A 13,308-nucleotide genomic window follows, 5' to 3' on the forward strand; every position below is an offset into this window, starting at 1 on the left:
CCCCCTGACTCCTTGCAAGTTGTATGAACACAGCATGGTAGTCACAGTTCAATGCTTGTTTCTCTGTGTGGAGCCCTATACTGGAAGCCAGGGTAAAGATAACCCAACCAGGAGCCTGAGGCATGGGCACAAGGTGACCCAATGCAGGAAGAGGCAGGGAACCTTAAAAAAGGATTATTTGATGTGCCCTGGAAATTCTGAGGACAGATCCTTGGACTGATGAAGTTAGCCTTACTGAAGGAGGGAGCATCTCCAGGAATAAAACAATGAAGCCCTCCCAAACTCCTAATGTGGGACTTTCTTCAGAAAGCCATAGAGTGCAAAAGGCAGTGAACCTCGAACTGCCTTTTTGAAGAAGAAATACATGAAAGAGGCAGAAACATGACAGTACAATATCAGTGGAGAGTAATTTTTCAAGTTTATTGAATTCTTTCAAAAAACAATTACAAAACTAAGGATCTTGAATATTCCCCCAAACAAGAAATGATGAGAAAGCATAGAAAAGTTTATTTCACCGTGTGTAAGCCTTCCACCTTTAGAAGTCACTAAGGAGGGTAAAATAAGTGTTGTTAGAAGCAGAAAATACTCACAGAGACAAGTGAGGAAACAGGAGTGTGGAACAGAGTTCAGACACCAGTCATATCCCCACTGCCCAGAGGAGGGGACTGAAGTTCAGAGACATTCTCCAACTCCTAAGACACAAATAGAACTCCTTTCCCCCAACAGGGCAGTTGCAGCCCAGTGATGGATTTAGCACACATGCCCCCTTCAGCCTTTTCTGAACTGACTTGACAAAACAGAAGCATTTACTCCCCAAAACTTTAAATGCTATTTCATTAGGGGACTGTCTCCTCAGCTGGGGCCCTGGTGCAAAGTAATCTCTCTTCTGCCCCTCATTTGCTGAACTAACTTTTTTTTTTAAGTTGTTCCCTTCAGGCATTATTATTATTAAGACATTATCCACATACCATAAATGTCACCCTTTTAAAGGTACACACCTATGATCTTTAGTATATTCACAAGATATCACCACTGTCTAATGCCAGATCATTTTCATTTCCCCGTAAGGAGACCTGGTCCTCACTAGTAGATAACTTCCAACTGTCCCTCCCCTAAACCCCTGGGAACAACTAATCTATTTTCTGTCTTTATGGATTTTCCTATTCTGGATGTTTCATATAAATGAAATCGTACAATACATGGTGTTATGTGTCCAGCTTCTTACCAGTGTTTTTATGGTTCACTCATGTTGTAGCTTGAATCAGTGCTTCATTTCTTTTTATGGCCAAAGAATAGTCTATCACAGATAGTCTATCATAGAGTGTGTTTTGTTTATCCATTCATCAGTTGATGGACTTTGGGTTTTTCCACCTTTTGGCTATTGTGAACAGCAGTTAGTATAGTACTATGAATATTCATGTTCAAGTTTTTGTGTGGACAAGTGCTTTTTGTGTTTGTGTAGTCAGTTGCACCTAGGGCTGCGATTGCTGGGTCATATGGTAACTCTGAGTTTAACTTTTTGAAGAATTGCCTATTTTACATTTTATATTCCCATCAACATTGTATGAGGGTTCCAATTTTGCCACATCCTCACTAACACTCATTTTTTTTTAATGATAGCCATTTAGTAGGTATAAAATAATATCTCCTTGTGGTACTGATTTCATTTCCCTAATGACAAACGATGTAGAGTGTCATTTCATGTGTTGTTAACCTTTGTATATCTTCTTTGGAAAAATGTCTATTCAAATTCTTTTCCCAGTTTTTAATTGGGTTGTCTTTTTATCGTTAGCTCATCAATTCAGTTCAGTTCAGTTGCTCAGTCATGTCTGACTCTTTGCGACCCCATGAATTGCAGCATGCCAGGCCTCCCTGTCCATCACCAACTCCCGGAGTTCATTCAAACTCACATCCATCGAGTCGGTGATGCCATCCAGTCATCTCATCATCTGTCATCCCCTTCTCCTCCTGCCCCAAATCCCTCCCAGCATCAGGGTTTTTTCCAGTGAATCAACTCTTCGCATGAGGTGGCCAAAGTACTGGAGTTTCAGCTTTAGCATCAGTCCTTCCAAAGAACACCCAGGACTGATCTCCTTTAGAATGGACTAGTTGGATCTCTTTGCAGTCCAGGGGACTCTCAAGAGTCTTCTCCAACACCACAGTTCAAAAACATCAATTCTTTGGCACTCAGCTTTCTTCCCAGTCCAACTTTCACATCCATACATGACCACTGGAAAAACCATAGCCTTGACTAGATGGACTTTGTTGGCAAAATAATGTCTCTGCTTTTGAATATGCTATCTAGGTTGGTCATAACTTTCCTTCCAAGGAGTAAGCGTCTTTTAATTTCATGGCTGCAATCACCATCTGCAGTGATTTTGGAGTGATTCAAAAGTTAAATCACCCAAAAAAAAAAGTCTGACAATGTTTCCACTGTTTCCCCATCTATTTGCCATGAAGTGATGGGACCAGATGCCATGATCTTCGTTTTCTGAATGTTGAGCTTTAAGCCAACATTTTCACTCTCCTCTTTCACTTTCATCAAGAGGCTTTTTAGTTCCTCTTCACTTTCTGTCATAAGGGTGGCGTCATCTGTATATCTGAGGTTATTGATATTTCTCCCGGCAATCTTGATTCCAGCTTGTGCTTCTTCCAGCCCAGCGTTTCTCATGATATACTCTGCATATAAGTTAAATAAGCAGGGTGACAATATACAGCTTTGACATCCTCCTTTTCCTATTTGGAACCAGTCTGTTAGGTCATAAAAGTCCTTTATTCTGATTACAATATCCTTATCAGATATATGTTTGCAAATACTCTCATTTTGTGGGTTTATATTTCTTTGAAATGTCCTTTGAAGCATTGCTGGACTACTTTTAACAAATACTAAAATAGGAATATGTAATTGTTGTTCAAAATTATACTTTTAAATTTAATAAGCATTATAATTTTCTGAGCAAACCATGTTTTGACCACGTTTTGGGGCTTCCAAACTAAGAGTTTTGAATTCATTATGGGATGATTCATAATGATAGTTATCACTTTATAGCATTTAGGTGCCAGGTGCTGTTTGAGCACTTTGCATGTATTAACTTATGTAATTCTCACCACAATCCTATGAGGAAGAAATTTATTTCACTACTCATTGTACAGATAAGAATGGAGGCAGGTGCTCACTTTGGCAGCACAAACACTAAAACTGGAACGATACAGAGATTAGTATGGCCCCTGCGCAAGGATGACACGCAAATTGGAGAACCATTCCATATTTTTACAAATTGAAAGAGTAGCATCGAAACATTTACATTACCGTATGTAAAATTAGATAGCCAGTGGGAATTTGCTTTATGAGGCAGGAATTCAAATCCGGTGCTCTGATAGCGCAGAGGTGTGGGATGGGGTGGGAGGTTGTGGAGGGAGGTTCAAGAGGGAGGCGGCATATGTATACCTACCCTACGGCTGATTCACGGTGATTTGTGGCAGCAACCAACACAATATTGTAAAGCAATTATCTTCCAATTTTTAAAAAAAGTATGGAGGCAGAGGAAAGTTAAGTAATTTGCCTGAAGGAAAGTAAGGTGAGTAATTTGCTCAACAGAGATGAGCTCCGGATTCCGTTCTTAAACGTCTGCTACTAACGAGGCGAAATTAAACCATTTCAAAGAATGCCTAACTCCTCACATCGGGGAAATAATAGTGTTTTCCTGGCGTCTACGCTGTGAACAGCTTTCCCCTCTTTACCAACGAGAAACTATTGCCACCTTTCTAGGCATCCTCGTTACTCCGTCCCCTCCCAGTCTAGCCTCAGGGCCTTCTCTCCTGTCCACTGGTCCAAGACAGTTGTTGGAAGTAAAAGTCGCCTGCGTTCCCCAGGTGGAGTGGGTCTAAATTTCTGCCGGCCGATTGGAACCGAGAAGCAGCAGATTCCGCCCTAAGAGGCTCCGGGCCAAGCCGTGGGCGGGGCCAGCAGAGGGGGCGGGAACTGAGCCAAGGCTGACTCGCCTCTGCACTGTACGGCGCCTGCAGCTCAGAGCGGAGCCATGAGCTGGACCTGCCCGCGTTGTCAGCAACCAGTTTTCTTTGGTGAGGCCTGGGTGGAGAAAGGGGAGAAGACGGGGCAAGTGAGAGCTACTGGGTTCCCTGAGGACGCAAGGAGCTGGCGACTAGTTCCGGACCCTCTTTCCACCTGTGGGTTGCTGGGCACTCGGGCGGGATGGAGCTGGCCTCCCGGAGACACTCCCCCTCGCCTCTAGGAGCCAAGGTGGGCGGGAACAAGAGGGGAAAGGAGGGCGCCTTCTGCTTGGCCTGGCTCCCCTCTGCCCGATTCCACCTTGTCCTCCACAGCAGAGAAAGTGAGCTCCCTGGGCAAGAACTGGCACCCATTCTGCCTGAAATGTGAGCACTGCCACAGCGTCCTGTCCCCAGGAGGGCATGCAGAGGTGAGGCCTGGCTAGGGCGCACAGCTCTGTATCTGTCACTATCCCTGAGATACCAGCCCCCGCGCCCCGTTTCAGTCCCATCTGCCCACCAAAGGCAGCCTCAGTAGCCAACTCCCAAGATCACCTACCCAATAGGCACCATACAAGCCAGGATGTGGGGAGCCTAAGTTGTGCTGATAGATCCCGTGGCTTTTGTGGGGTAGGGGAGGGAAGCAGCTGTGCTTCCTGACCTGCTCTTTCCCTTTTTCCCTGGCCACTGTGGCAGTTCTAGCATGCCAGCTCACCCCTCACTCCTCCCATTCCCTCCAGCCCAGGCCAGTAGACAGCCACACCTGGCAGCTGTCTTGGGGAAAAGCCTGTGGGGCACAGGAGAGGCCCTGTTGAGCCCTAAGCAGTCCTCTTCCCTCTGCTTGTACCTAGCACAACGGAAGGCCGTATTGCCACAAACCATGCTATGGGGCTCTCTTTGGACCCAGAGGTAAGTACCAGTCTGGAAAGGGCCCCGGGATAGCAGAACCCTCTGTGTGCCTGGGAGCTGGAGACTCAAGCCTGACCTCCCCTCTTCTCTCTGCAGGGGTGAACATTGGTGGGGTGGGCTCTTACCTCTACAAACCTCCCACTCCCACACCTGCCAGCATCGCTCGCCTTAGCCCCAGCAGCTTCAGCCCCCCCAGGCCCAGGACTGGCCTCCCTCAGGGCAAGAAAAGTAAGTAAGATTGAGCCCCAGCCAAGGAACTCCTCCTCCTGACCCTTCCCCAGGATGGAACAGAAGGTGGGGCCAGGTGGCAGTATCCCACCTAGTCCTCTGCTTCACATGCCTACAACTTTGTTCACGGCAAAGTCTTCTCCATGGCTCCTTTTCTGATATTTCCTCATGTCAGCTGCTGAGTAAGAGGTAAATTGGGCAGATGGTATTATCACCCCCACTTTACAGGTGAGGAAACTATGGTCTGTAGAGGGCAAGTGAACTTGTGCAGTCACACAGTTAATCAGAGGCCAAGCTGGCCTAGAACTCAGGCCTCTCCCAATTCAGGGCTGTGGAAGGAATAACCTAGTGTGAAGGGTCACTGAGATGGGCCAGCCCCTCACATTCTTTCATTTCTCTCCCTCCCTGTTCCTTCATCGCCTGAGTGGACAGTGACACTGTGCTCCCCAACACCTGACACCCCTGCCCTGGCCAGCTCCTGTATCAGCTCAGGTTTCCTGAGGATTGGGTTGCTGACAGAGTTGGGCTGGTGGGCACCTGAGGCCCTGGGAGGATGAGAAGGGAGCAGGTGGTCCCTCCTGCAGACAGGGATGAGGCAGGAGATGGAGTCAGAGGGGACTCAGCTCTGCCTGAGAAAAGCAGGCTCATGTCCATGTGGGTGGGAGGCTGTGGGATGAGCCTGGCTTTTGGAAGAGGACAGTGCCATATACAAGTCAGGGCTGATGGGCCCTGATTAGGCTTGGCTCCCACCTTGGCCCTAGCTGGGGGCCTCTTCCTCTTAAAGGCCCTCCCCACATGAAGACATTCACTGGGGAGACCTCGTTGTGCCCGGGCTGTGAGGAACCCGTCTATTTTGGTAAGTGACAACAGAAGCTAGGGGAGGGAGGTGGTGCCCGGCAAGTGGGCCTCCCTGCTCTGTCCCTGGAACTACCACCTCTCCTCCACCAGCTGAGACGGTGATGTCTTTGGGCAGAAATTGGCACCGACCCTGTCTGAGGTGCCAGCGGTGCCGGAAGACCCTGACTGCTGGGAGTCACGCTGAGGTGAGCAGGGCAGGGGTGGGTGACTATGCTGGGAAGGAGGCTGGAAAAGAGCCAAGCTGAGACGTCTCTCTTTTTCTCTGTGTCCCAGCATGACGGCGCCCCCTACTGCCACATTCCCTGCTATGGCTACCTGTTTGGCCCCAAAGGTGGGCAGCCCCACCCCAGACACTGGGCCTGAAGTATGGCATGTGGGTCTGTGTGGACAATTTCCCCTGTGGTCAAACACACTGCAGGCCCCTCCCAGTTCCCTCCAGCCTCTAACCCAGCGACCCCCAACCCCAAGGCCCTTGGTAATGGGGTTCTCTCCTTCAGGTGTGAACATTGGTGATGTGGGCTGCTACATCTATGACCCCGTGGAGATAAAATCTAAATGAAATATTCACAGGAAAGGTCACACTAACCTGGGTCTTCCATCAACCCCTCCATGGTTCAGTGGAAGCTACAGAATTTTCTAGTTCCATGAGAGTGGGAGAAGGTGGGATTCTGGTGGCCTGGGCCTAGGCTCCATGGTAGACCAGAGTCTAGACTTTCTCTGCCAACTCCTCCCTCTCCCATTCCTATCTGGTCAGGGACACAGGCCACCTCACTTGAAGGGTAGCCTCTTGGTCTTTCCAATCGCTTGACCCAGCAAATTCTGTAACTTCAAGGTACTCATAAAATGTGTTTATTTTTGCTTCTCCAATAAAATGCTGGCTCCCATGCCTTCAATTCTTCTTTAGACATGAGGCCTAGACAGTGGGTTGCAGGGTGGGGAGTGTAGGGGTGAGGGGGTGCATTAATCTGCAGAGTGCCTGGGAGGTAGCAAAGTCAGCCACAGGAACAAAGAGCTCTGTTCTCCTGGTTCCCTGGCTCTGGCACCAGGCAGCCCCAGCCCCACACAGTGGACCGCATGCCCACCAGACCTACTGGTACCAGAAGTATCATAGGACAGTTATTTCTGTAGCACCATGTCTAGAAGAAGCACCTTAGCATCTCATTTGAGGATGAGAGGAGATAGATCCTGTGGTGAGGTCTGCTAAGAGGCTTCATTATCGATTTGAGAGATGACCAGAAAGGGAAAGTCACAAGCCCAAGGTCACCCAGAAGTCAGTGACAAAGCTGGGACCAGAACCCAGGGCCAAACTCAGTGGCTTTTCATCCAGGGCTTATCCCACAGCTCCAGGGGCACCTCTATTTACAAAATCCTCCCAGCCATGAGAGGGGTGCCAGACTTCTCCAGCAGCCCACTGCATTCTGGGAAGCTGCTGTGTTACCAGAGGCCAAATAGTCAGGCTGGATGAGAACAGAGAGAGAGCAACTGCAGCCCCAGGCAGGGGGCTCACTGCCCCCAGCCCCAGTCCCAGGGCCTGCCCTTCTGTTCTCTTAGCCCCTGCTGCAGAACTTCTGTAGAGGGCCTGGCCTCAGTACCACTCAGTCTTGGACCTGTTTCATGGGCATCTCTTCCTCCTGAAGACTGGTTGGGGCACTGGGGAGGAAGGAGTCATGAGCAATGGTGGGGTTTAGCCTCTCAGCCAACCACCCCAGCCTGCCCCTGAGGGCAGGCCTGGGGCTCCCCCCAGCTCTTGACATGCAAACACATGCACTACCACAAGTGACTCCCACACATGCCTGACACATCCCTGACATGTAGGCGTACTTGAGTGTGTGTACACATCCTCTTCTTCCTGGACACACACACAGGTATGGACTCATGGACACTTTTATATACACCTCAGGTCATGCTCCCATGCACACTTGCATACATGACTGGATACACATGTGCTGACATGGCTCCCTCTCTGAATCTTATCTAAGATGTCAGGGACCTGGGCACCCATACCCACATGCACGTGCTCACACAGACACAGTCCTGTGCACACACCTCTTCCTCTCCACATCTTGGATGGTCTCTGGCAACTGTGCCTGCTTTGTCTCTGGTAGCAGGAGGGCAGTGCAGGCAGCCAGCAGGGCGATCCCCCCATAAGCGAGCTTGGGCAATGACAGCCATACTCCGTCCAGCAAGGCTGCCAGTGGGGCCAAAGACCCCCCTAGCCGGCCCACCAGTGCAGTCAGCCCCATCCCCGTCTGTCTGTTCAGAAAGAGGACCGAGGAGAGGGCTGGTACTTGAAATTACTTGCAGTCATGCCTCACGGGGCTCCCCTTCTGGGCTGGCAGGCCCTGCTGCCCCCTTCTCCCCAGACAGCTAAGAAAACTGGGGCTTCTTTCAGGTGGTCTTCCCACCCACCCCCAAGCCCAGGGGCCCCCGAGCCAGCACCCACAGGAGGATGGGCTCCTGTTCTGATAGTACCAATCAGGTACTGCAGAAGGAAAATAAAGAAGTCATTAGAAAAAGGATGGGGAGAGGGTGGTGTGAAAGGAAGAGGTCAGCAGCTGGAACAGACTGCTGTGCTAGAGAAGACAGAGGGCTTTCTGAACATGCCCAGCTGTCTGCCCATCTCCTCTCCACCTGTCAGTAGCTACCTGAAAGAGCCTTATGTCCAGAGACAACCCCTCAAGGGCAGCTTTGCTTAGGCTGTGGTGAGTAGGATGGGATGGGTTGGACAGATGGGGCCTTTTGCGACTGTTTTCTTTTAAAAGAGCCCCAGAGAAGTTGTCTGACTTTGCTCAGGGTCACTCTGTAAAGATTAAATGCCCCACCTCTTCCCAGATTTAGACAAACGCAGGAGGCTCAGATTAGGTCTGTAAGGAATGGATGACAGGGACCGGGGTACGGTGTACGTGTCTAGGATGTTAGTAAGAGATGTGACTAACAAGCTCTCCCTCCAGGTGTCTTGCCTGGAACCCCTCACCTGAGCACGGTAGGGTACAACTCCGACGTGAACAGGTAGGCAGTGGTGAAGGCAGCTTCAGAAAAACCTTTCCCCATCACAGCCAGGGCGGTGCTCCACGACTTCATCTCTGGAGGGAAAGGGGTTCAGGCAGTGAGCCGGCCTTGCCGGATAACCGAGGTTCTCCCAGGATAGGAGGTGCAGTCGCGGGTGAGGGCGGGACTTAACTGGCCTTGACTCAGGGCTTCCGGGATGGGATGGGGCGGGTTCTCGGCCAGGGGGAGGAGCCTACGGGAATGGGCGGGGCTCACCGGGGGACACCAGTATCCTGAAGCCCAAGGCGAGCGCGGAGCCAAGCAGCGTTCCCGCCATCGTGAGGCGGCGTCCCGCGTGGCGCACCGACAGATAGACCAGCAGCTTGGAGGGCAACTCCACGGCCCCGAACACCAGCTGCGTCAGGTATACGTTCAGGCCTAGTCCCGACACGTCCAGGCTCACGCCGTAGTAAGAGAAGTTCACTCCAAACCTGAGGGGGTCGCGATGCCACTCAGGGGTTCTCCTTCGCGCCCCATTGTCCTCTCAGGAGCCTTAGGCCTTTTAGAGGGACCATCTCTCCCCACCTTCGGAGCCCACTGCCCATGACCTTCCCAGTCCCCATAATCCCTTCTGGTGGCCCAAACGCCCTTACCTAATCTTCACAACAACCCCGTGAGATAGGAACTAATAGCGTCCTGTCGTACAGCAGAGGCACTGAGGCTCAGGGTGCTAAGTGACCTACCTGTCCAAGGGCTCACAGTAAGGAAGCGGCAGAGCTTACATTTGACCCCACGTATCTCTGACGCCGGCTCCAACCTGACCTTCCAGAGTCCAGTCCCTCCAGAAGCTGACCCTCCCGCCACCCGCAGTTACAGTTTCACTTGTCCCGTGTCCTCTCACACTCAGCACCAGCTGGAGCCCGCCCCTCCCCTACCCCGCCTGGCCCAGGTCAGGCTCCCTCCTCACCACACCACCATGCAGCACAGTGAGATGTATCGCAGCCGTGGTGTCCGGAACAGGTCTAAATACGAGGGTCTTCGGACCATCCGCTCCGCGGCAGCCACTTTGTTCAGGGCCTGGTTGGGGAGGAGCAGGGTTTGTGATGCTGCAGTCGGCTGTGAGGCCTGAGCAAGGTACCTTGTTCTCCCTGGATCTCTATCCTTCTCTGCTGCAGTAGAGGGGGAGGGGATGCGGGTGGGAGCTGAGTAGGGTGGGCCCTGAGCAAAGGGTGTGGCCCACCAGGGCCAATAGGACATCCTAAAGAGTTTGGGATGTTCTGCTGGGGTCCAGGAGCTTTTCTTGCACAGTGTGGACCCCAGGAAGGGGACCCTTGACACAACCTGCTGACCCCCACACTCACACACAAACATGCACTTGCACACAAGCACATCATGCATTCACTCTCACCTCCCGGCTCAGGCTGTCCTCACCCACAGGCCGCCCATTGAGCCTGGCACAGTGGAGCAGGTACCTGTGGGCCTCTTCCACACGGCCCTGGGTCAGAAGCCAGCGGGCAGATTCAGGCACCCACCTGGGGAACAGGAGGAGGCCCTTCAGTCAGAGTCGCCGCCCTAAGCCACATCTCCCTCCTGGGCACACCTGTCTGCCTCCAGGCTCTTCCCCACACAGTACCCTCAGCCTGGAACATGTTCCCTTCCCAAGCCCTCCTCATTTGATGAACTATTCATCTGTTAAGGCCCAATTTCATAGCCACCTCTGCCCACTCTTCTTTGCCCAGGCCTAGGTACCCCACAGCCTGGGATTCCCTGCTCTGCTCAGATGAACTGGTCTCACTCCCAAAACCTCAGCCCCTAGCACTAGCTATCACTTCTCCCACAGGTGACCAGGAGGGCAGAGGATGAAAGAGAGACAGACACACAGACATACCCAGAGGGATCATCCAAAACCAGTTCACTTGGGGGAGGCAGTGAAGTGGCCACCTCACCCAGACTCTCACCCTCCTGTCTGGACTCCTGTGCTGGCTTTGCCCCAGCCCCACTCGTCCCGGGCACCAGCCTGTTTGTGCTTTGCTCTGTCTCTCCATCCCCAGCTCCCCTGTTGCTCTGTCTGTGCCTCTGAATCTGCCTTTCAGTCCTGGTCTCTCACTGTCTCTCAGCAGTTCTGCCTCTGTCATTCCATCTCTATCTATATTTTGTTCTCTCTGTCTCTCCTTCACATGCCCGATGCCATCCTGTTTATACCGATGTTTGTCTCTCTTTCTCTGTCTTGGTCACTGACTGTTTCTTCATCTCTCAGTTTCTCTCTCAAATCTCGCCATGCATGTGTGTTCAGTCACTCGGCCGGGTCTGACTCTTTGCAACCCCATGGACTGTAGCCCACCAGGCTCCTCTGTACGTGGGATTCTCCAGGCAAGAATACTGGAGTGGGTTGCCATTTCCTCCTCCAGGGAATCTTCCTGACCCAGGGATCAAACCCGCATCTCCTGCATTGGTAGGAGGATTCTTTACCTCTGAGACACCTGGGAAGTGATTCATCCTGTCTCTGGCTTCTGTGTCTCCCACTCCCCAGCTGCCCACAAGTCTCACCAGAGGGTAAGGATGCCTGGGGCACAAGGCAGGGTGACAGTCAGCAGGAGCCATCGCCAATCCCGTATCAGGTAGCCGATCAGTCCCAACAGCATCACACCCCCTGTCCAGAAGGTGCTGCTCAGGACACCTGCCACGGTCCGGTGTCTCACGTCCAGCCACTCCAGTTCTGGGCCAGGGCAGGGGTTGGAGGCAGGAAGACAGTTAGCAAGGGCCAGATGAGCTCAATCTCACCTTTGACTGCTGCTTCCTTCCGGTCCTCTAGGTCCTACCCATTCTTTGCGTGCCTTACCCAGTGGCATCACAATGATGGTGAAGCCAGCCAGAGCCATGCCAGTGAGGGTTCGAGTGATGGCAAACATGATGTAGCTGACCGAGGCTGCAGACGCCAGGCCCAGCACCAGGGAGCTCACGTAGGCCACCAGCAGCAGGCGGCGCCGCCCAAACCTGCACAGGGGTCACGCAGGGTCAGCACCCTGTAGACGGGAAGTCCCACACTACAGTTAGTGGAAGAGGGTTCCCCACCCCACTCCGTATTGGCCCCCTCTACCTCACCCGACCTGTCAGACAGGTATCCGTAGGCCACGGCCCCCACCAGCACACCAGCGAAGAAGAAGGTGGAAATGGCTTTGTTCAGGCCTTTCTGCTCACACACAAGGTCCCACTGCAGGAACAGGCAGGGAGGGGCCTCCTATGGGCATAGGCCCCTTCCAGCTGGTACCAATCCCTCTTCTCCCAGACCTGGGGCTTTCTGAGGTCAACTGTGCCATCCTGCTACCTCCATGTAAGATAATAAGTCCCCAACTATTCCCTCCAGCTTGGGGGGTGGAAAACTTTGCCCCCCACCCCAGTCCTGCAACCTCAGTTTTTTCCCATGGAAGGCCTTGACTATGATGACAAGAGTTCTGCTCCTTCCCAGATAGACTGTCCCCCACCTCCTCCTCCATCCTCCAGATGAATTACATAAATCCTAGACCTGGGGCCTGGAAAAAAGAAGGGAGAGAAGGAGTCTTCTATTGTTTTTGCACCTCTTAGAACAGAAAAACCCTTGTCAAATCTCTGCCCCAGCTCCCTGGAGCCAACTTACTCCTCCCTTGCCCTAATCACCTCCCAAGTGATAATAGCAGTTCTTACACAGGGCCTTTACCACAAGCCAGGAACTAAGCTCAGTGCTTTAAAGTTATAGACCCCATCTACAAATTGGTAAACAGTGACTCTCAAAGGTAAAGTAATGTATCTAATGCCCACATGGTAATCACCCAAGGCAATGGCAGACCCATTCACTCACATGTCCCCCAACCTCCCAGCTCGGGTACCTCGGTTGCAATGGTGGAGGAGAATTCCGAGTGGTTGTACTCCCAGCCCTGAGGACAGGGCACTGTGGAGGGCTCACTCTCGGGTTGCTCCCCAGGGTCCTGCCCCTCTCCCCACAACGTGCTGTTGGGGAGGGCCTGCGGATGAGTGAAGCGGAGGCAGGCGCTGAGCCTGCCGTCAGGCTCCCGGGGCAGGTGGGCCTCCAGCCATGCATCCTGGCTGCTGAAGTTGTCCGGGGCCCCAGGCAGGGCACAGCGGTGGGCTGGCACAGCAGCCAGGAAGATGGGCAAGAGGAAGTGCATGGGCAGCAGCACCCGGGGCAGGGCCAGCAGGGCCACGTTCCGCAGCTGGAAGGGCCCAAAGCCGCCCACCTTGTCTAGCAGCTCCTCGAATCCCATGCTGCTTACCCACCAGCCTTCTGCGCGGACTCCCTCTATAGTGCCCAGCACAGCTCAA

General features: G+C 52.4%; 2 protein-coding genes and 1 non-coding gene across 5 annotated transcripts; 2 read left to right on the forward strand and 1 right to left on the reverse strand.

Annotated features, from left to right (window-relative positions):
* The first annotated feature begins 3,169 nt into the window (after nucleotides 1–3,169).
* LOC120870655 lies at nucleotides 3,170–3,273 on the forward strand. Its single transcript, XR_005722855.1, has one exon. It is a non-coding gene; the product is annotated as a U6 spliceosomal RNA (small nuclear RNA).
* Nucleotides 3,274–3,982: 709 nt separating this feature from the next.
* CRIP3 (cysteine rich protein 3) lies at nucleotides 3,983–6,887 on the forward strand. 3 transcript variants are annotated; one of them, XM_040249629.1, is made up of 8 exons: nucleotides 3,983–4,083; nucleotides 4,345–4,439; nucleotides 4,860–4,917; nucleotides 5,014–5,145; nucleotides 5,930–6,001; nucleotides 6,094–6,188; nucleotides 6,277–6,376; nucleotides 6,501–6,887. In XM_040249629.1, the coding sequence occupies exons 1-7, from the start codon at nucleotides 4,041–4,043 to the stop codon at nucleotides 6,364–6,366; spliced, it is 585 nt and encodes a 194-aa protein (XP_040105563.1). In that variant the 5' UTR covers nucleotides 3,983–4,040; the 3' UTR covers nucleotides 6,367–6,376; nucleotides 6,501–6,887. The 3 variants fall into 3 exon arrangements, with proteins under 3 accessions (XP_040105563.1, XP_040105562.1, XP_040105564.1); XM_040249628.1 differs by having other exon boundaries at nucleotides 6,277–6,334; XM_040249630.1 differs by having other exon boundaries at nucleotides 6,277–6,380; nucleotides 6,501–6,580.
* Nucleotides 6,837–13,308, reverse strand: SLC22A7 (solute carrier family 22 member 7). Its single transcript, XM_040249645.1, has 10 exons — nucleotides 12,855–13,308; nucleotides 12,099–12,226; nucleotides 11,831–11,985; nucleotides 11,539–11,707; nucleotides 10,400–10,523; nucleotides 9,959–10,068; nucleotides 9,268–9,482; nucleotides 8,978–9,086; nucleotides 8,050–8,256; nucleotides 6,837–7,653 (listed from the first exon to the last, which is right to left on the reverse strand). Exons 1-10 carry the CDS (start codon nucleotides 13,248–13,250, stop codon nucleotides 7,599–7,601), a joined length of 1,668 nt encoding a protein of 555 aa, XP_040105579.1. The 5' UTR covers nucleotides 13,251–13,308; the 3' UTR covers nucleotides 6,837–7,598.

Source organism: Oryx dammah, unplaced genomic scaffold (genome assembly GCF_014754425.2).
Source record: "Oryx dammah isolate SB20612 unplaced genomic scaffold, SCBI_Odam_1.1 HiC_scaffold_11, whole genome shotgun sequence".
Taxonomy (NCBI): domain Eukaryota; kingdom Metazoa; phylum Chordata; class Mammalia; order Artiodactyla; family Bovidae; genus Oryx; species Oryx dammah.